Source organism: Rhineura floridana, chromosome 14, assembly GCF_030035675.1.
Source record: "Rhineura floridana isolate rRhiFlo1 chromosome 14, rRhiFlo1.hap2, whole genome shotgun sequence".
Classification (NCBI taxonomy): domain Eukaryota; kingdom Metazoa; phylum Chordata; class Lepidosauria; order Squamata; family Rhineuridae; genus Rhineura; species Rhineura floridana.
Window position 1 is genome coordinate 24,474,591 of NC_084493.1, and position 22,731 is coordinate 24,497,321.

The 22,731-nt window shown below is 45.3% G+C and overlaps 1 protein-coding gene across 1 annotated transcript; it reads left to right on the forward strand.

The window, feature by feature from the left end:
- The first annotated feature begins 960 nt into the window (after positions 1–960).
- On the forward strand, positions 961–20,762 carry ULK3 (unc-51 like kinase 3). Its single transcript, XM_061595868.1, has 4 exons — positions 961–999; positions 9,634–10,066; positions 19,537–19,677; positions 20,631–20,762. The coding sequence occupies exons 2-4, from the start codon at positions 9,722–9,724 to the stop codon at positions 20,760–20,762; spliced, it is 618 nt and encodes a 205-aa protein (XP_061451852.1). The 5' UTR covers positions 961–999; positions 9,634–9,721.
- The last annotated feature ends 1,969 nt before the right edge of the window (positions 20,763–22,731 follow it).

The following is a 22,731-nucleotide window of genomic DNA, read 5'->3' on the forward strand; positions in this document are numbered from 1 at the left end:
ATTGCTCTATATTGCTAATGTATCCAGACCTGATATTAGCAATGCTGTAGGAATTCTAAGCAGAAAAGTGGAGGAACCAGCCCAAAAGGACTGGAACTGTGTAAAAAGACTCCTTAGGTATTTAAAGGGAACTGTAAATAAATGTATGCATCTATCATCCAAAGGAACAAATGACATAGTATGCTATGTAGATGCTGATCACGCAGCAGATGAAACAAGTAGAAAATCAACCTCGGGTATTGTAATTAAATATCGTGACTCAGTGATTGACTGGCACAGCATAAAACAGGGAGTGGTTGCAATATCCACTACTGAAGCAGAATATGTGAGCCTTTCAGCTGCATGTAATACACTTGTTTGGTTCAAACAATTGTTCACTGATGTAAAAGTAAATGTAACAATGCCTTTTACTGTATTTGAAGAGAATGAAGCATGTATAAAGTTAACTAATGCAGACGCTGGGACTAACAGAACTAAACATGTTCACATTCGCTATCATCATGTAAGGGATTGTGTTCAACAAGGCTTAATAACCTTATGATACTGTCCCACAAACGAAATGATAGCAGACCTGTTTACAAAACCTTTAACCGTGGAAAAGCATGAAAAGTTTGTGGAACAATTAGGTTTGTATAACAAACAGTAAAATGCTAATTGGCAATCATGTTCCTTTGTAAAAAGGAGGGGTATGTTAATGTATGTAAGAATATGTTGTTTTACAAGGAACTGTGATTGAAGGGTTAATAGCAACAGATGCCAAGACAAGCTGACAGGTGTGAGTAATTAAGGGTGGGACAGGCTAAATCATCCTGTCTGTTTGGGTAATAAAAGAGAGAGAGAGACCCAGAGCTAGTTGAGTTGCTGATGCTCTCCATATCTCCAATGCTCAAGGACTGCTGCTGTTTTGCTTGGCATGCTGATGTTCTAATCACGGACGGGTTTTGCTGTTGGGAAAGCGAAAGGACTACACGAGCACACTGAACCTCTGGCTGTGCTACTGTAAGCAACCTGTAAATAGACTGTTGACTGTATATATCAAACAAATGCTGTTTATCTTCTGTTTGTGCAACGTCTGAAGTAAAAAGCACTATAACGTGTATCCTGACTCTGTGGGGAAAGGGTGGGGACTGCACAAAAATCCTTTCACCACTCTCCCGCCTCACCCCTTGGGTAGTCAACCACGGCCCCCACCACCGATACAAGTCAACGGGGAAGAGGAATTCAAAATGGCGCAGATCCTGGACTCCCGGAGGCATCGGGGCCGCCTCCAGTACCTCATAGACTGGCAGGGGTACGGCCCTGAGGAACGCTCATGGGAAGATGCGGCGCAGGTGCATGCCCCTCATCTGGTCCGGCGCTTCCACCAGCGCTACCCGGATAAGCCGGGCCCCGGCGGGAGGCGGAGGGTTGGTCGTGGGGCGGGGGATAGTGTCATGGCCCCGTCAGAGGACTCCTCAGATGAGGATGACTCGGGAGTAACAGCAGCAGACCCAGGAGCAGCAGGAGACACGGAGGAGCCTCCTGAGAATCCAGCTCCTTCTGCCCCTCAGCTGCAGAGCACCCCAGGGACAGCAGAGGCCCTGCAGCCAGACACAGACAGTGCACAGGATACTCCCCCCTCACCTGCAGAACGTAGACAGCAGAAGGTCAGGCAGAAGAGAGGCAGGCCTGTCTCCTTAAGGCCCAAACGCTGAGGGCTCACACCTGCTGTCCATCCTGCTCTTTATAAGGCACACCTTGGCTGCAGCTTGTTGCTGACTGCAACGTCAGGCGTGGCTTTGTGTAGACCTAGTTTCCCTGCAGCATCTCTTTGACTGACCTCCTTGGCAATTGATCCCGGACCTCCACTGACCTCGCTTCTGGACTTCTGACTCGGCAAGTACGCTCCGGATAGGCCTGGCAGATTTACAACCCGACTGCTGGCTAAGGACTTTCCTTCCCTGCCAAAGACCCAGGAATTTCCAGCCCCCCCTGACACTGCTGATGCAGTGTAGAGCTGACATATATAAAGAAATTTAGCTACTTGTTTAGTTATAGAGTTATCATTATCAGATAAAAGGTAGTGAACAAACCAATTTGGGGTTTGTTCCTGATACCCTGAAATAAGGGGTAAGATAATTTTAGTTCTTAAATCTTGGTATAGCTCGCAATTAAGAAATACGTGTTCTAGCGTTTCAGCTGAGTTTGAATTACAAATGCAGAAGCGATTATCTCGTGCAATACCTTGAAACCGTCCCGTTAAAAGAGCAGAGGGTAGGCAATTGAATCTCGCTCTGGAGAAAAGGAATCTATATTGAGGGAAGGTTAGTGTTTCTAAGTATGACGCATGCATTGGAAAACGAAAATTCAAGTCAAAACAAATCGGAGAGCAAGATGTTTTGGCCTTAGAAAATAGATATTGTCTATCAAGGTCCTTTATACGTCGGCTAATAACAGATGTGGCCAGTTTAAAGCTCCAAGATGACAATAGTTCTTTGGATAGGCCTAGAAGATTTAGCTTTGCGTTAAATATTTTAAACCAAGGTCTTTCAAACGGATCATCCCATAATAGATGTGGGAGCCCAAAAGAGGGCCCGGAATAGGCTACCTTGAGCCAAAATTTAAAGGCTTGCAACCAGGCGGTGCACTCTAATGAACTGAATCCCGCCTCTAGTCAGAGGCCCGCTGAAGAGGCACATTTTGGGGAGCCGAAGATGTTTAAAAGAAAATCTGAGAGAACTGCTTCAATTCTTTTGTTGAAGTGTGTAACCCATATTGGGATACCATAAAGGAGTTGTGAAATAATTTTAGATTTGAAAACTTTGGAGACTGCTGGGATAAAGCAGCCTCCTTTGGTATAGAAAAATCTAATTAGGGCTTTAGAGATGTTTTGTGCTACTTGGATCGCAGCCTTAATATGGGTAGTCCAAGAGAGTGTAGAGGTGAATATAATCCCTAGGTATTTGTATTCGTGGACCTGAACAAACAATTTTCCTTTTATTTTCCACTGCTGTAGTGCCCTTTTTTTAGAAAAAGCCATTATTTTTGATTTTGTATAGTTAATGGTGAGAGAATTTTGTTCGCAATAGATTATGAAAATTCGAAGAAGGCGTTTGAGGCCTACTTCGGAAAAAGACATTAGGACCATGTCATCTGCGTATAATAACAGAGGGCAGCTCATTCCTGCAATGTTAGGGGAGTGCAAATTTTCGTTGTAACATTTGATGTTTAGGTCGTTAAGAAAAAGATTAAACAGGTCTGGAGCCAGAGCACAGCCTTGACGTACACCAACATTTGCGACGATAGATCTAGTTAAATTTCCGTCTGGCCCATATCTCACTCTTATCGACGTACATTTGTAGAGTTGGCTGATCAAAAATAGCAACCTCTTATCAATTGAGGTCTTAGATAATTTTGCCCACAATAGATCTCTTGGGACTGAGTCAAATGCTGTTTTGAGGTCTATGAAAGCTACAAATAGGCCTCTATTTGTTCCACTCATATATTTTTCAGCCAAGTATCTTAGTACTAAACAATGCTCAATGGTGGATCTATTCTTACGAAAACCTGCTTGTTCATTGCCCAGTATATTTTCCTCCTCTAACCAGTATTGGAGTCTAGCGTTTAAAAGACTCACATATATCTTACCCACCACTGAGAGGAGGCTGATGGGCCTATAGTTTGCAGGATCCCCTCTATCTCCTTTCTTATATATGGGGATAATCACCGCCTCAAGCCAAGATGAGGGGATTATCCCGGTCAGATTTATCTGGGTGAATAGAGAGGCAAGTAGTGGGGCCCACCATTGGATGTTACTTTTTAGCATTTCAGGAAGAATCACATCAATGCCTGGGGCCTTTCCATTTTTCAGATTTTTAATCAGTATAGCTACCTCTTCCTGCTCTATCGGGGGCCAATCTGGTAGGGTATATGGACTTGGGCTAAATAAATTCCATCTTGGCTTATCTTCGTATTTTGAAAATTGCAGTGAAAAGTAGCGCTCCCAAATTTCAGGTGGAATAGTACATTGCGAGGGGGCATTGGAACCTAGAGCATTTGTAACTAGGGCCCAAAAAAGCTTTGTGTTATTATTTAGGGAAGCATTTATTAAAGACTTCCAGCTTTCCTGTTGAGCCTGTCTTTTTTTGCGAACTATTAAATCTTTATAATTCTTCTTTACCACAAAATATTCTGATGGAAGGGTTTTTGCCTTTGATTCCCTATAAGTGTGATATATTCTTCTTAGCGGCTGTTTAGTGTCCTTACATTCTTTGTGGAACCATCTGGGGTAATTCGAATTATCTAGGTGGCGGGGACGTTTTGGCACACCCAGGGTTTTTACTAGAGCAAGAATTAATAATGAGTAATCTGACAGGGACTTTGAAGTTCTATTTGATGTTATTATCCTATTTCTAATAGTTAGGGCCTTTTGGGAGATTAAAAAGTTATTCAGCTTGGAGATGGTATGAGCGGTCCACTGTGGTCTTTTGGTATAAATTACAGGTCTTGAATTATTACTTGGTGGTTTTTTAAGATTAATACTTTCCCTAGATAGCGACAGATTGAGTAATAGGGGTAGGTGATCACTTTCCAACCTATCACCAATTGTAAAATTGGTAATAAGTGAGAATAAAAAAGGGGAAATCAGCACATAATCGATCGCACTGCTTCCTTGTCCCGAAATAAAAGTAAACTCTGCGGTCGGATCAATTGCTTCGTGCCCATTGACAATTACCGTATATTCCGGCGTATAAGACGACTTTTTAACCCAGGAAAATCTTCTCAAAAGTCGGGGGTCGTCTTATACGCCGGGTGTCGTCTTATAGGGCGGGTGCTGAAACTTCCGAGCCTTTTGTATAGTATGGACAGTCTTTGTCAAACAGTTTTGGTATAGTATCAACAGCTTCAAGCAGCTGCAGTATTCAAATAGTCGCAAGAGGCAGCAGCAGTAGCAGAGAGAAAGCTATGTAAATCACGCTGTGGGGCTGCCAGAAAGCCTTGGCTCTGCAAACTACAGCCCGTGTAATTGAGACCCCGCTTTTTGGCACTGTAACTGACTAGACAGAAAGAGACAAATAAAATGGCGGCCGCAAAAAACAGCGGGAAAATTGGCCAATCAGAGAAGCTTGGGGTGATAAAGAAGCAATGGCGGTCATAGGAACGCACCAGCAAGCACAAGACAGTCTCAAACCAAAACTCTGGGGCCGCTGGGCTGCGAGAGCATGATTGGGCTCAGCAAACGAGGGAAAGAATGAGCCGCAGCTGCGGGCTCTAAAGGCAGTTGCGGTAGGCTTAAGATGCCGCAGACGAGCCGGGGGAGGCGGAGCAACCCTCCCAGATAGGGGCTCTGACACAGAGCCGCAGCTGCAGGCTCTGGAGCTGCCATGAAAAAGGTAAAGTGGCAGCAATACTGAGAGCAGCAGCCGCAAGCTCTCAGTTAATTCTAGGTGGCTTGCTGAGGGGGGGAGAACCGCAGCCGCGGTTTCCGGTAACGTCACTGAGCTTCAGGAGGCAAAGGAAGCCGTATGTACAGGCTCCTTATGTAAGTAAGCCGAAGAAGTCAGGAAAAAATGCCGCGGAGTGGGCCAGGAAGCCGCGATCGCAAGCTCCTGATTAGAGCTGCTTCAGCCGCCAGAGAACAAAAGGAGCCGCAGCCGCAGCCTCCCTGAAAGCCGTAGGCAATTTACTGGGGGAAAAAATGAAAGGAGCTGCAGCCGCGGTCTCCCTGAGAGCCGTTAGGGAATTTCCTTCCTTTTAGCTTTAGAGTGAATTAGGAAAAGTTTAATCCACTTGCACTGTTTTATGTTTACATGTTTGATGACAAACAGCCTTATGTTTATAAGTGACAGTTTTCCTGCTAAGTACCTGCATGTCATAAGCAGGGGTAGTCTTATACGGTGAGTATATCCCAAACTCTATATTTTAACTGGAAAAGTTGGGGGTCGTCTTATACGCCCAGTCGTCTTATACGCCGGAATATACGGTATTAGATTTAGCCGAGACACTAGTTGGATCAAACATGTAGCAGCAAAATTAATCTTATCATCTTTGGACTTTCTTGTATAACTTGGAATTAAATGTTTCGTGTTTGTTTCACCCCATAATGGGGATGAAGCCAGAGTGACATTATCCGGGCCCAATCTAGCGTTTAGATCCCCAGTGATTATAACTTGAGCTTTTGGGTATTTTTGTTCTAATGTTACTATGTAAGTTTCCAAATGTTGCCAAAGTAATATTATGTTGTCCTTAAGAGTAAACGGGGGGATATACACATTGATTATTAAGATGAGGCAGTGTTTTAATCTTAGGAGAGCCGCAATTGCAATGTTCTCACATGGGTCAAGTTTCTCAATTTTTGCGTCTAATGAATTGGATATTAGGATTGCTATACCAGCCCTGGGTCTACCTCTACTTGCCACCTGTTTGGCAAATAGTTCAATGGTTACAAAGTCACGAAGGGCAATATTGTTTGTAGACAAGGTTTCTTGCAAGCATATCACTTCAAAGGCTCTTAGAAATTCTACACACCCTGGGCAATTGAATTTTGAGGCCCAGCTGGCAACATTCCAAGAAATTATTTTAAACTGAGTTAGATTTGGGATTACACTTCCACACAAAGAGTCACAGTTCACTGGGGGTTCACCGTTTAAATATCTGGAGAAAAAATCTGCTATTTCCTCAGATGGTTCCCGAGTTGAATTCAAAGATTCGGATAGTATCCGGGGTTGTCAGATATTATCAGGAACCTCGTGAATTATTACGTCACAAGATGTGCTAGGCCTAGAGACATCTGAAATAAAAGGAGACAATACAACAGTTGAGGTTTTTGTAGGGGATATTTGGATGTTAGAAGAAGAACCTAATTCAAAATCCTCTAGATGTCTAGAACCAGTCCTTTTGGCCCTGAGGTTATTTAACAAATTTTGAAGTTTGTTGATAACCTCACTTTGTTCGCAGTCTGTAAATGTGTGGAAGCTTGTTAGTAATTCCTCCTCTCCTTCACATGCAAAATCAAACAAAGCTTCTTGATTCAACATAGAATTTACCGGGGAAGGGAGAGCTTGCATCTGTGCTAGGGAGGAGGCTGGGAGCGGGGAAGGGCTTAACTCGTCTACCGTAACAAGATCAGAAAGGGTTGCGTTTAAAGTTACCGAGTTTTGTTTTTCTAAAGAAAAAGAGATTAAATTGTTTACCGGAATGGTTTGACTAGTTGGTGGTGAAGAAGGAATCGAATTTTGGAGGCTGGTAAAAGGAGTTCTGTCCAGAGATAACACCAGGCCTCCAGAGTTTGATGTTTCTTCTGTTCAGGGACGGCTTCCCTTTTAAAGATGAAGGATTAGGTTTTGTTTGTAAAGCTGTCATGGTAAGCAAGGGAGTAGGTTTTGCCTGGTTTGTGAAATGCCTCTGGACCAATATACCATGTCTGCTAAGGAAGGATTTATTGGCAATTAACCAAGCAGTTGTTGCAGGCGTCTTGAAGGTAAATAGAACAGACGTATTTAATGAGGTGTTATAAAGCTGTTCAACCTTCAGAATGTCGTCAGGCCTAGCGACTTAGCGACTGGAGAGCAGAGCAAATTCTTTGCTTTCTAATGGCAGCTTTTTCTTTAAATCTGTAAAAGGGAAGGTTCAGTAGCGCAAGTTTGTTCGGGTTGTAATTAAGATGCCATTTTCCATTTGTAGCTTTTCTATGTGGATTACTGTTGTTATTGGAGACTTCTTCACTGTTTTCATATCTTCATTCCTCTAATAACAAATCAGGTTATTATCCGTTATGCAACATTTCTAAAGGAATGCCATCCCAACTTCCTTTTATATTCTTGTGTGCCACCCCAATCTCTGGAGAGAGATCTCCAGGGTCCCTGAGCTTACCCAGGTTTTAATTTCCTTGGAAAGGCCAGTGGAGACTGTGGTGTCTTTATGAAATACGGTGTATTTATTTATACACATTCCAACCTGAGTATAACATGGAGGGGTTCAAAGCATAAGCAGTCCAATATTTTGCTTTTCTATCAGGCTTACCAGAGGCATCCTAAGGTCATGGTGCAGGGAGTCCGCCTCTCTGCCCGTCTCCAGTTCCCAGCCTTTTCTCCAACTCAAACTAAAAACACAAGCAACTCCTGGACCCCAGGAGGGAGGGGGCTGTCCTGAAGAGTTTCAGTAACTATAGGATCCCCCTGGCCCAGTTAATGGGCACTTGACACTCAGACCCATTAGCTCACCTGGCCACTCTATTAAACAACAAAGGGAACTTAACTGACCAGCAGAGCAGGTTTCTTGGCTGCAGAGCCCACCTCCAGGTACAGGGTTCCAAATCAGAGGCTGGAAGGGGACTCATAGAAATCATCTATCTCAACCTGATACCCATAACACTAACCCCTTCCCTGACAAAGGTCTGTCCCAGACCTACAAACAAACAACAGAAAAACAGTCCTTTCTGGTTATTATACATTAAGCAACGTTTCTAAATGAAGCCCTTCCTCTGTCCATATACAGTAGAAAACATGTACCTTCCAAGGTACTGTAGCTCAGTGGTAGAGAGAAAAAGGGCCTGAGTGCAATCCCCGGCATTTCCATGAAGGGGTCGGAAAGAAAGACCCTGTCTGAAATCCTGGAGAGCTGCTGCCACTCACTGACTGCCCATCTCCAAAGTGTCAAATGCCTGTGCATAGGACATGTCCCAAAAAGTGTGCCCCAGCCCTTTCATCAGGGAGACCAGGGGGTTGGAACCTGCGGCCCTCAAGATGTTGCTGTGCAAAAAACCACCAGTCTGGAGGAGCCCTTTAGAGGCTTACATAGAGTGGGTGAAAATCCTCAGAACTGGGCACTTGACATTCCTAATTCAGAGCGATAGGCACCATGAACGGTAGGTACAACAAAGGTTGATTTTGGGTGAGGGATATTAAAAAAACTACCAAGAAGAGATAAAAAACACAGAATCATAAGCCCAGGAGACACTCACCTCACTGCAACCTAGCTGACACAGTAGAAAAAAATCCCTGGAAAGGGGAGGAGCGGGGCTTGGTTATTAGCAATGAACGCTGCTGACATTACTGACTTTTCCTCCAACACATCTCTTAAGATCTGGACATAAGTAAATACATATGGGTGAGGGAAATGGTCTGACTCAGGACAATGGTCTGACTCAGGACACGGCAGCTTCATAAGTTTACGTCTGCACAAACCCACCAGACTGTAGCGGTCTCTGGAAGGTGGCGCACCCTTCCTCCCAGCAGAAGCCCATGGCGGCAAACAAAAGCACTTAAAAGACTTTTAAACATCATAAAAACAGACTTTAAAATACATTAAAACAAAACAACTTTAAAAACATTTTAAAAAAAGTTTTCAAAACATCTTTAATTTTTTTTTTTAAAAAAAACATATTAAACAGCAAGGTGTCAACTTAACAGGCTTGTTGAAAGAGGAAGGTCTTCAATAGGCGCCCAAAAGATAACAGAGATGGCGCATGTTTCTAGTACTCACACCCACCGCTCCACACAAAGCACTTGAAAATTGCTAAGAGGCCACTTTACAATTTTTCTGCCCGTTGTAACAATTGTAATGTACTGTACAATTAAAATACGATTCAGATCAACTTGAATATTTAATGCCAGGGATGTGCTGGCTCCTGTCTTCAACCACAAACCTCTGCAGATATGGTGCGATCCACCCGAATGAAGCTCGAGGGACACCGTTTGGGAACCCCCGCCCTAACGTGTACGTGCACGGGTCTACAACCTCAATGACGGGCCTGCGAAGAAAACGGAGTTGTCGCGAACCCATCCTGCCATTTCAGCTGACCGCCACCAGGGGGAGTGAGAAGGATGGCTACTGCTCGGGCTTCTCTGTCTCCTGCAGGCCCTTTAAGAAGCAAACCAGGAAGCGAGAGACAGAGAAAGGTTCTCGCCGCCTTCGCCTCTTGCATGGTCCCAGAGAGGGGAAGTTTCGGTTTGCAAGCCTTGCGGTGCATGGGGTGGCCGGCGGGATGGCCGGGGCCGGCTGGGCACCCCCGCAGCTGGAAGATTTCATCCTGACCGAGAGGCTGGGCAGTGGCACTTACGCCACTGTCTTCAAAGCCTACAGGAAGGTTAGTAAGCAGGGAGGAGGAGGAGGAGGTTGGGATGGTCCTAGCGGCCTTGACAGTCAGGGGGAGGCTGGTGATCGGAGAACAGAGACTGGTGGGTAGAATGAGGTCGATCGTGGGACTCTCGCTTAGAGGGGCTTTGAAAGGAGGGTTGGGATAAACGCCTGAGTGACAAGGAATTAGTGTATTTAATGCCTATGTAGAATCAAGAGGCATTGATTGCAATGTGGAACCTCCATGTTCAGTAGAAGTATACCTTGTATAGGTTGTTTTTTTCATTGTTATTAATGTTGTATTTTAAACTTGTAACCTGCCCTGGGACCTTTGGGGGAAGGATGGGTTATAAATGTTAATAGTAATAATAATAATAATACCTGTGAATGCCTGTTGCTTGTCTGTTGATGGCTGTTGGCTACTGCGATGGCTCAATGGAGCTTCTGCGTTCAAAGACAGTGTACCTCTGAATAACCATTGCTGGGAGAGGGTGGCTGTTGACTTCATGCTCTACCTTTGGCCTTTCCTGCAGGTGTCTTGACTGACCACTGTTGGAGGCAGAGTGCTGGCTTGGACATATTCTCTGTCTCATCCAGCAGGGCTCTGCTTGCGTTAAGCAGGTGCCTGCTGGATGCTGAGGTTCTTGCAACAAATGCTGGACTAGGGAGACCTTTGCTCTGAGCTTGCCAGCAATGCAATTTTGCGTTCTGGAGCAAGAGTGCACTGCAGTCTCATAACTGTATAAGAAGAGCCCTGCTGGATCATGCCAGGGGCCCATCTAATTCAGCCTCTTGTTCTCACAGTGGCCAATCAGATGCCCATGGGAAGCCCATAAGCAGGACCTGAACGCAAGAGCACTCTCCCTTCCTGAGGTTCCTAGCAGCTGGTATACAGAGCCAAACTGCCTCCGACTATGGAGGCAGAGCATAGCCATCAGGGTTAGTAGCCACTGATAGACTCTTTTATAGCCAACAAGAACATGGTAAGACTCAGGTTCACTTAACACAGATTAAGTCTAGCCCTCAACCTTTTAGACCTGGGATGGACGTTTAACCCCAACCTCTGAGGTTGGACTCGTTTTATAGAATTGAATTAAATCGAAACTTTATTTTTACCCTGCCCTTTTTCCAAACTGGAACTCAGGGCGGCTTACAAATAGAACTATATGTAGTTAAAAACATAGAAAATATACAATTAAAATACAATTAAACTATGCACAACCTTAAAACTGTAAAAGGCACTTAAAAATCTAAAAACAATTTAAAATAATACAAATAATAATATAAAACAATAAAACAAGCTTTGTAAAGCCCAATCCTAAACAGCTTCTATCCCAAAAGCCTGTTGGAATAAAAAAGTCTTTACTTGCCGACGGAAGGATGGCAAGGAGGGGGGCATTCGTGCCTCCCTAGGAAGGGAGTTCCAGAACCTAGGAGCAGCCACCGAGAAGGCCCTATCTCATGTCCCCACCAATTGCACTTGCGGGTGTTGGGACTGAGAGAAGGGCCTCTCCTGAAGATCTCAGGGCCCAGGCAGGCTCGTATAGGGAGATACGGTCTGACAAATAGCCTGGACCTGGGCCATATAGGGCTTTAAAGGTCAAAACCAGCGCTTTGAATTGTGACCGGAAACAAACTGGCAGCCAGTGGAGCTGTTGTAACAAGGGAGTTGTATGGTTCCTGTAACCAGCCCCTGTTAATACTCTGGCTGCAGCTCTTTGTACCAGTTTAAGTTTCCGAACAGTCTACAAAGGCAGCCACACGTAGAGCACGTTACAGTAGTCTAAATGGGATGTAACTAAGGCATGCATCACCATAGTCAAATCAGGCATTTCCAGGAACGGGCACAGCTGGCGCACTAGTCGTAACTGGGCAAAGGCACTCCTGGCCACGGCCGAGACCTGGGCCTCCAAGTTCAGAGCTGAGTCTAGGAGCACACCCAAACTGCGAACCTGTGTCTTCAGGGGGAGTGTAACCCCATCCAGCACAGGCTGAATCCCTATTCCCTGATCTGCCCTTCGACTGACCAGGAGCACCTCTGTCTTGTCTGGATTTAGTTTCAATTTGTTCGCCCTCATCCAGTCCATCACTGATGCCAGGCACTGGTTCAGGACCAGAACAGCTTCCTTGGCTTTAGGTGGAAAGGAGAAATAGAGTTGGGTGTCATCCGCATACTGATGGCACCGAACCCCAAACCCCCGGACAACCTCTCCCAGCAGTTTCATATAGATGTTAAATAACATGGGGGACAAAACTGAACCCTGAGGGACCCCATAGGTCAACGGCCAAGGGGTCGAACAGGAGTCCCCCAGCACCACCTTCTGAGTTCGTCCCTCCAGAAAGGAATGGAGCCATCGTAACATGGTGCCCCCAAGTCCCATCCCAGCAAGGCGATCCAGAAGGATACCATGGTCGATGGTATCAAAAGCCGCTGAGAGGTCCAGTAGAACTAACAGGGACACACTCCCCCTGTCCAGCTCTCTGCGAAGGTCATCCACCAAGGCGACCAAAGCTGTCTCTGTCCCATAACCAGGCCTGAAACCAGACTGAAATGGATCCAGATAATCCGTTTCATCCAAGAATCTCTGGAGCTGGGCAGCCACCACACGCTCTATTACCTTGCCCAAAAATGGAATGTTGGAGACTGGCCGATAATTTCCCATTATGGAGGGATCCAGGGCTTTTTCAACAAAGGCCGTACAACTGCCTCTTTTAGGCATGATGGAGTTCTGCCTTGTTGTAAAGAGCCATCGACTACTCCCCTCACCTGCTCGGCCAGTCCCCCTCTGGCACTTTTAATGAGCCAGGAAGGGCAAGGATCCAGCAGAAATGTGGTGGCTCTCACCACTCCAAGGATCTTGTCCACATCCTCGGGCTGTACAAATTGAAAGGAATCCATTATTATTGGACAAGCAGGAGCCAAAGTGACATCCCCTGAGATTGTATCAATTTTAGCGTCCAAGTCGGAGCGAATCTGAGCGACTTTATCTGCAAAGTGCCGTGCAAATTCTTGACAGCGGGCTGTTGAGTGGTCTATATTACCCTCCTGGGGGGCAGAGTTTAAAAGACCCCTGACCACTCAAAACAGCTCCGCTGGACGGCTCCCAGCAGACACAGTGGTGGCAGAAAAGAAAACTTTCTTCTTAGCCTGCACTGCCACGGAGTAGGCCTTCAGATAGGCTCTAGCCCGTGTTCGGTCAGACTTGCACCGAGTCTTCCGCCAACGTCGCTCAAGTCCCCATCTTATTCGTTTCATCGCTGCCAGCTTCCTGGTAAACCAGGGAGCTGGTTTGGCTCCACTCCATAAGAGGGGACGCTCAGGAGCGATCATGTCCACCACCCTGGTCATTTCCCCATTCCAGAGGTCAACCAGGGCTTTGACAGAATCACCTGCTACAGTGACAGGAAAATCCCCAAGAGCCATCAGAAAACCATCCGGATCCATCAGCCTCCTGGGGCAGACCATCTTAATCGGTCCCCCACCCCTGCAGAGGTTCTGAGTCCCAGTGAGTCTAAACCCAACCAGGTAGTGATCTGTCCATGACAATGGAACTATAGAAAGTTCCTCCACACCAAGATCACCATCATCCCATCCAACACAGAAAACAAGGTCCAAAGTGTGACCAGTGACATGAGTGGGGCCAGATAATACTTGGGACAGACCCATGGTTGCCATGGAGGCCATGAAATCCTGAGCTACTCCCGACAGAGCAGTCTCGGCATGGATGTTGAAGTCACCCAATACCACAAGCCGAGGGGACTCCAACACCAACCCCGAGACTACCCCGGCTAGCTCAGGAAGGGAGACTGTTGAGCAGCGGGGTGGGCGGTACACCAACAGAATCCCTATTCTGTCCTGGGCATCCAACTTCAAATATACACACAGAGCTTGGAAGATTACTTTTAAAAAGTAATAAATTACAGTTACAGTTACATGGTTCAAAAAAGTAGTAATTACTGTTACAATTACAATTGCTCTGAAAGTAACTGATTACTTTACTTTTCCTCCAAAGTAATCACTACAATTACATTTCAGTTACTTTTTTTAAAAAAGCCTACAAGGTGCTGGTCTTGGCTGCTGTACATCTAAGCAGCCTAAAACAGCATTAAAAATAAACAAACACATACAGAGGTAGTAGAATAATTATTTTTATTCATAAGATATCAGTGGTGGTCTCTCCGCTGGTAAGGGGGGGCTGAGGACACTACTCAGATCTTTGCACGTCAAACCAAGTGCCACCACCCCCACTCAGCCAGCCAGCATCATCTCTCTCACTTAACCACCTCCCAGACCCTGCCCTGCCACCAACTAAGGGACACTCACTCAAGCAAACATTTTCCCCTGAGATGCAAAAAAGTTAAAACACTGCAAATGCAGCACAGTAGCCAGAGAGGGTGGTGGAGGCCACTGTGTGTGCCAAGAGCAAACACAGTACACTCTCTCTCTCTCTCTCTCTCTCTCTCTCACTCTCTCACTCTCACTCACTCACACTCTCTCACTCTCACTCACTCACACTCTCTCACTCACTCACACTCTCTCTGTCTGTCTGTCTGTCTGTCTGTCTGTCTGTCTGTCTGTCTGTCTGTCTGTCTGTCTGTCTGTCTGTCTGTCTGTCTGTCTGTCTGTCTGTCATCTTTCACCTCCACAGTTCTTTATCTCCATTCTGCTGCTGCCTCCTTCTCCTCCTTTATCCATGTTCTTGACCTCCGGATCATTTTCCCCTCCCCTCCATTCTTCACCACCACTATCTGTTTTTTAAAATAATTGTTTTCTCCACTCCACCCCATCTCACTCTCCGCCTCCTCCCTCGTTGCCTCCTACCCATCCACAGAGCATGAGGAAAGAGCGACACAGCACAGAAACCCAGTTTGAGGCACATGATTTTCATCCACAAATCAGAGGAGCAGAAGACTTCCCCTGCTCCCCCCAAGTAATGCCCAAAAGTTATTCTGGAAACGTTACAATTACTCCACAAAAGTAGTAAAATTACTCCTAGTTCTATTGCAATCAAAATGTAAAGGAATTACCCACTCGTTACTCAAAAAAGTAATGAATTACAAGTAATTTGTTACTTGTAACTAGTTACTTCCAAGCTCTGTATACACATTCGAATCCCGAAGACTGTGGGAGAGGGCACCTGGTCAGGGGGATGGCATCACAATAGACTACTGCAACTCCACCTCCCCGTCCCCCAGGTCTCGCTTGCTGCTGCACAGAGAAACCTGGCGGACAAAGCTGGGAGACATTAACCCCCCAAGCTTCATCCAACCAGGTCTCTGTGATACAAGCCAGGTCGGCGTGCTCATCCAGGATCAAATCCTGAATGGCCATCGTTTTGCCATGGCCATTGTTTTGCCATTCACCAACCTGGCATTCACAAGCAGCATTTTCAACCCGGGGGAGCTGTCACCGCAGCTATCCAGACTATTTGAATGGGGAGACAGTTTGGGGGCAATCAACACCCTGTTGCACTTCCATCTCCCCCGATGACATAATTGCCTCCCCACTCCATATCTCCCTCTGCCCTCCACAACATTAATGGCAGCCCCTTGGTTCCCTTCCCCTGCCCACTTATGTTGAAAGTACATCCTTCCTATATAGCAGGCAGGCTATACTCTTAAAACCAACACACTATATATTTTCTAATGTATTTTCTACTGTATATGTACCTCTTTCTCTTCTCCCTGGTCCTTGCCTCCCCCTTCTTTCTCTGTCTTCTTCAGGCCATATGATTCCCTAGAAACGACAAAGTGTCTTGTTGCACCCTAAAGACTGACAGATTTATTGTGTCAGATTGTTTTTTGTGGGCTAGAATCTGTTTGATCAAATGCATGAAGCTTTAACCTGTTGGCAGGTATATGGTTATAGAGCATGTACTCGCTGCCCTTCTCCTTTTTCCCTTATCTTTCTATGTCTTTCTCTTTTTATAAGTACCATAGTGACCCACTAGCATGAAGACGAATGGATTATACATATATGAGAAGTCTATTAACAGCTGTTAGTCATGACAAGTGGGAACTGCAACAGTGTTGCAATGTGGAGTGTTCCATTCCAGATGCCTGCCAGCCAGCCAGCCATGCCCCTTTCCAGATGCAAATACAAGCAGTACTACTTCTTAAATACTGTACCGGAAAAGGATGGGCACTTAACACTATTAACTCAGGCTGTTTTCAGCATGAGCTGCAAGCCAGGGGCCACGAAAGGGGTGGGGTGGACAAAATTGGTCTACTTGTAGTTATCTCTTCTCTAATCTCCATAACCTTGGAGACATGCCAGTTTCTGACTCTGCTGAGTCGCTTTCATTTCCCTCTGCCTGAGAAGTTCCAATGTTTTTGTCAGCACGTATCTCTTCTGCCATTACACTTGGCCTTGATGCCTATAGAGAGTCCTCACCAGCCGGCTAAGATAAGGAAAGGCCGTCTGAGCCTTCTGCCGTAACTCTAGCAGCCGGCTTTGGGGCTTCTGGAGTCACATCCTCTGTAACCCCCTCATTTCCTTCATCACTGCTGGCAGTGTTCTCCCCAATGATGGTAACCCCTTCTCCATTCTCCCAACCTTGCCAGAGATTCTCCTTGGGACCCATGACAGTGCTGTGCTCATGGATTTCCAAGAAATGTCTGTCTGGATGTTGAACAAGAAGGAGGGATCCTTGGTCTCAGTGGAGAATGGGGACTCTGATGACAGTGGGGCAGTGAATCCACTCCAGGTTTTAGTCTGAACTTTCAAGGAGCTTTCATTTCTATGTCCGTAGGGCAGTGGAATCTGCTCTGGATTGTTGTCCAAACTGAGAGCACCTTGGACAGCCCCTTAAAGTTCAGACAAAAACCCAGAGCGGATTCACTGACATCGGAGTCAACAGTGTCTACTGCTTGGTCTAATTCAGCCAGGAGCTCTGCTTTGACCAGTTTATTTTATTCTTAGAAATTGCAATACCCCACATCTCTTCACATAAAAGTAAAGGCAATCATTAGTTATTTATTACAGTCTTGTCCGTCTTTCTGCTGAAGCACTCAAGGCAGTTTAAAATTTTAAATGATGGGTTAGATCAGTGGTTCCCAAACTTTTTTCTCCACTTGAAAATTGCTGAGGGTCTTGGTGAACCGCTTTGTGATTTTTCTGCCTGTTATAGCAGTTGTATCTAGCACAATCCATTGCTATATTCCTTTTTTAATAGTTTTTTCCTGCTTCTCTTATTTCTGACGTATCTTATGGTATTAGAATTTGCATTTCATGGAATTCATTTTGTAATACAATGAAATACAGTATAAGAAATAACAGAAGCAAGAAAATACAACCAAAAGTCCATATGAATATTTAATGCAGCATGCCTTGGATCATCGAATGAAGCTCATGGACTACTGGTGGTCTGCGGGCCACAGTTCGGGAGGCCCTGGCCTAGACTGTAAGTCATAATGATACAAGAAGTGTTTTGGGGGAGGAGGGGTTGTGGAGGCATGCAGCTAGAAGAGGAACAATAAGCAAATCCAGGTACCAAATCTTTAATTCTGTTACATAATGAAATGACATAATGATCAGGTGGCATGCAAGAGATTATTAGTGAGTGAGATTGTTTAATTTATGACAATTAAAATGGCCTGGCTGTCCTTACCCATCCACGCTCTAGTAATCTCTTAGTGAGACTCCTGCAACGTGTTGTGTCTGGGGCTGTCCAAACCAGGGCTGTGGAGTTGGTACGCCAAACCTTCGACTCCGACGCCTCTATTTTTCTACTGTCCGACTCCACCCAAAATTGCTTCTTGTCAATCAAAATTTATTTGGAAGTCAGAGTCGGTACATTTCTACTGACTCCGACTCCGACTCCACCCAAAATTACTCCCGACTCCGACTCCACAGCCCTGGTCCAAACTACATCTAGTCAAGACTGTGACTGCAAAGCTTTTAAGTGGAACACAGGCTGGATTGGTTTAAATCATAAATAACTATTAATTACAGCAAGAAAAAAAGAGTCCAATTGACAACATTAATGGATGCTTCTTTATATAAATGAGGCAAATCTAAAACCTGCAAATCAGGTAGAATGTAAAAACACATTCATATTGGAGAAATGATCAAATTGCGTAGATTAGATTACATAGATTACATAGAAAAGCCTCCTTTAACTGGGTGTATCTGGTAGAGGGCGTTGGTTCACTTTAGAGATTAACTGAAGGGTTGATGCCCTTCAGATTATTTCATGTCAACCAATTTTTAAAAAGCAACAGCAACAAGCAATGTTAGAGGTCAATTTTTAAGTTCTTTTTATAGTCACTGATTTTTGATGGTTTGGGTCCCAAGGTATCTGAAACAGGGGTGTGGAACATCAGACCCAGAAGCCACGTGTGGCCTCCAGCCCAATCTGCGGTCCTTGGGACTCTTCTCAGGCTGCATCCTCTTCTCAGCCACACCCACTCTCACCAGGCCACACTCCTCACCGACCCCACTTTGAATCCTCCTGAAGTATTTTTGCCAACCTGAAATGTGTCCTTGAACACTTATTATACCTCTAGCTTTCCATGACAGAGGATAGAAAAGTGTGTGTGAGTCTAGAAACTAGCCTACTCTCCAAAGGTAAAATTTACACTTCTTGTTCCTCCCTCCTGGCTCTGCTTGCCACTGGCATGTGACCCCTGGAAAGTTGCTTGGAAGGGGATGCTGTCTGTCAAATTTGGCCCACAAGTTTGATCCTGATAAGGATCTAGTCCATGAAGCCAAAAGTTTTCTCCACTCTTGCTGTAGAAAATAGTCCTCTGGTCCAAAGCAGCAAAGTTTTTCTTAGGTTTTTATGTTCAGAGTCAGCACAAGGTGGCTAACAGCAGATGTTGTTGGTCTTCAGCTCCAGTCACCATGGCTAATAGGCAGGGATGATGGGAGTTGGAGTCCATCAACATCTGGAGGGCCACAGGATCCTCACCCCTGGTTTAACAGAACATAAGAACAGCCTGCTGGATCACGGCAGTGGCCTCTCTCTAGTTCTCACAGTGGCCAACCAGATGCCAATGGGAAGCCCGCAAGCAGGCCCTAAGAACTCTCCCCTCCTGTGGTTTCCAGCAATTGGTGTTTGGAAGCATGTTGCCTCCAACTATGGAGGCAGAGCACAGCCATCATGCCTAGTAGCCACTGATAGCCTTATCCTCTGTGAATGTGGCTAATCCCCTTTTAAAGCCATCCAAAGTGGCCATCACTGCCTCTTGTGGGAGCAAATTCCATAGTTTAACTATGCGCTGCCTGAAGAAGTATTTTCTTTTGTCTGTCCTGAATCTCCCAACGTTCAGCTTATTGGATGTCCTGTTCTAGCTTTATGTATGAGAGAGAAAAACTACACAGAAGAGAGCCTCTCCCTCATCGCCACATCCAGCCCAGGTCCTGATCAGAGACAGAGACTTCAGCAAGAGCTGAAACTGATTCTCCGCTGTCACTCCTGGGTGTGATCTAAGTCTGTCAGGGTCTCCTGGATATAGGTTTTCTTTTTGCTTTCCTAGAAGAACGTCCGGGAGGTGGTTGCCATCAAGTGCGTGAGCAAGAAGACCCTGAACAAGGCGTCCGTGGAAAACCTGTTGACGGAAATTAAGATCCTCAAGACCATCCACCACCCTCACATTGTGGAGCTGAAATACTTCCAGGTGGGGAACTGAGGTTGGGCTGGGATTGAGGCAGGCTTTATCTTGGCACTGTGGCTGGAGCTAAGATCAGAGATAAAAGATCCCTCTGTCTGCTCTTTAGAGAGGATCTCTAAAAGGCAGGCAGAGAAATTTCATTTCCTGATCAGGAAATAAAACACTCTATCTGTTCTTTACAGATTGTTCTCTAAAGAGGAGGTAGAACACTTTTATCTTCTGATCAGATTGAAAAGATAAAGCTGTGGGGACTGGTGATGCACTTCCTGTGGCTGGATGTGTGCCATGGTTTAGCCATCCTGATTTATTTGTTATTTTTATATCTTGTCCGTCTTCCAATCAGGTAGCTAACAACACAAGCTAAATAAAACAAGGGCACAGTAATAAAACCATAACTAAAACTGTAAAATCAGCAGCGACAAATATCTTTAAAACAGCCCCCCAGAATAAATTCCAGTTACGGTCCAAATGCCTGGACAAATAAATATATACTTAGCCTTCCTCATGTGTTTCTGCTGTGGGGGTGAAGTAGATATCACCTGGGAGGGAGTTCCATAAGCTGGGTGCCACCACAGAGAATGCTTTGTGTCGCCACCCTACTGATTATTCCAATGGGCAACACGTATAACAAGGTTGGTATATATGCTGAACAAATTAAGGGCATCTGCTGCTATTTCTGTGATTATACTTGTTTGAAGTGCCAGCCTTGCTGGCTCCTGAGATTGACAGTGCAACTTTATCCCTGCTTACTCAGAAGTAAATCCCACAGTGTTCAATAGGGCATATTTCCAGGTTAGTGTATGGAGAACTGCAGCCTTAACTAGGCATCACCCAAATGCTTCCATGTATATATTCACATTCATAAGGACTAGGAACTTGGAAACAGAGAAGAGAATCTGACAGAGGTAGGAGTGGGTTTGTATTTCTAAAAAGCCTGACAGTGTTTGTCTGCCTTTTAGTGGGACAAGGACTACATCTACCTGATCATGGAATTTTGCGCTGGGGGCGACCTCTCTCGCTTCATCCATGCACGGAGGATACTTCCAGAGAAGGTGGCTCGCATTTTCCTGCAGCAACTGGGTGAGGAGTAGGAGGGTAAAGGCGATAAGTAGGAGATGTAGATCAGGGGGTAGAGCACATGCTTTGCACGCAGGATGTCCCAGGTTTCATTCCAGGCATCCCCAGTGAAAAAGGATCTCAGTCATAGGGTTTGGATTCGAACTCACCTGCAAACACACAGTTTTCTTCTGCAGACTATCTGCAGAGTTGGTCTGCAGAGGGAAACTATCCGTTTGCAGGTGGGGTTCAGACTGCACTGGCAAACAGATAACTTCAGAGGGGCTCATTGTCAATGAATATTGGCTTTATCAGCAAGCTGCACTTGCCAGGGAGCAACGGGAGGGCACCTGAAGTTCTCGATTGTTCCTTTGCAGCTGCGTCTTTACCTGCCTCACACCAGAGGGCACTTATGTTGTCAGAGGTGGGGCAGGCAGGCATGGTTTGAGGGAAATAGCGTCATGGAAAAGGGCCTTGTGGGCCAAAATAGGATATCTGCCAGGCCTAATTAGGCCCACAGAGCGGAGGTTCTCCACTGGTGCACTATGTGGAGATGCCAGGGATTGAACCTGGGACTTTCTGCATGCAAAGCGTGTGCGCAGCCACTGAGTTATGGTCCCTCCCATGATTGTCTGGGACATGTGGACATTACAAATGCAGGCAAGGCTTATGGGCTGGCTGCAGACAAGGTGGCTGGTGGGGCGCTGCACATCGGCGACCTTCTGATTCTCATCCAGTCATGTGCATCTGGAGACATTACTATTTCTCTTCTGAGGCATACATGCGCTGTGCTACCTAACAATACGCCACGCGTGGTCGGAAGAAGGATTCCAAAACCTCCTGGGGCTTTGTTCTTTAACCTGCTTCTGGTTATGTTCAGCTCTGTCAGCGCAAGCCAAAACTCAGAGCAGGGGAACTCCTGGAGAACTCCTGCACGCATGGCCTTGTTGTGTTAATGCTGGTGTGTGTGGGTAGAATTTAAGAGCAGATCACCCATGTTCAGGGAGTTCTTGTTATGGGCCACTTACTCAACTATCCACTCAGTAGCTGAAACAAATACTACAAAGGTTCACCTTTATTTGTAAAGCTGACAGCACTGACCTGTGGTCAGCATTTGCATTAACATTTGTGGTGGTTGTGTATTTTTATTTAACAGGGAAATTGTCGATCCTGGTGTCCATTCAATAAATGGCACACTTGCAAGTGATTTGTGATCAGATGCATGTGTGCAAATGTATTGTCTTGCATGACTGGGATCAATCATAAATAAATAAATGCCAGTTATGCATCAGAGTTATGAAATTGGCTGTGAATGCACTAAAACTTCCAAGAACTGTTGCCTGAGTTTGCTTTTATTCCTCTTCCCTCCCCATCCCTTTTTCATTTTGTGTTGTGCCCTTTAGATACCCATGAGCAGGTATTTGTTGTCATATTTCTGTAGCCACTCTGGGAGCCTTCTTGAAGAGTGGAATAAAAATGTTTTAAATAAAAGCAATTAAATAAGGTATTCAAGAGCTGAACAAATGGAAGAGGGAGGTGCTAAAGGCACTGTTGCCTATGGCCAGCCTGGGCACAAGGCTTTTCTGCCCTACATGTTTGAATTAATCCACTTCCTCACTGCTGATTAGCAGTGCAGGAGTTGGAGATGGACAAATCTGTCCGTTTCGCTTTGTCTCAAGTTTCCCCTTTTTTCCATTCTTCAGTTCTCTACAATCCCTCAGCAATTTGCAATTTTTTTTCTTTACAAATCCTCTGTAAAATCCATCAGCATTCTAGTGTGACTTTCTCCTAACAAACATAGTTTTGTATACAGTTGTAACTAATACATACATATTTGGAAGCAATTTCCCCTAATATAATGCATTTTTGTGTGTTATTTTCACTAATATATGCATTTTTATGCACACTTTCCACTAATAAGTGCCTTTTTGTATACAACTTGGCTGGAGAGCTAGATCACAAAATTCAGAGAAGTGTAATTTTTAGAAGGATAGCAGCAGGTAG

Coding starts and splice junctions, on each gene's coding strand:
- ULK3 (XM_061595868.1), top strand. CDS start 9,722: ATGACGGGCCTGCGAAGAAAACGGAGTTGTCGCGAACCCATCCTGCCA. Junction 10,067..19,536: donor TCTTCAAAGCCTACAGGAAG/GTTAGTAAGCAG, acceptor TTGCTTTCCTAG/AAGAACGTCCGGGAGGTGGT. Junction 19,678..20,630: donor TGGAGCTGAAATACTTCCAG/GTGGGGAACTGA, acceptor TCTGCCTTTTAG/TGGGACAAGGACTACATCTA.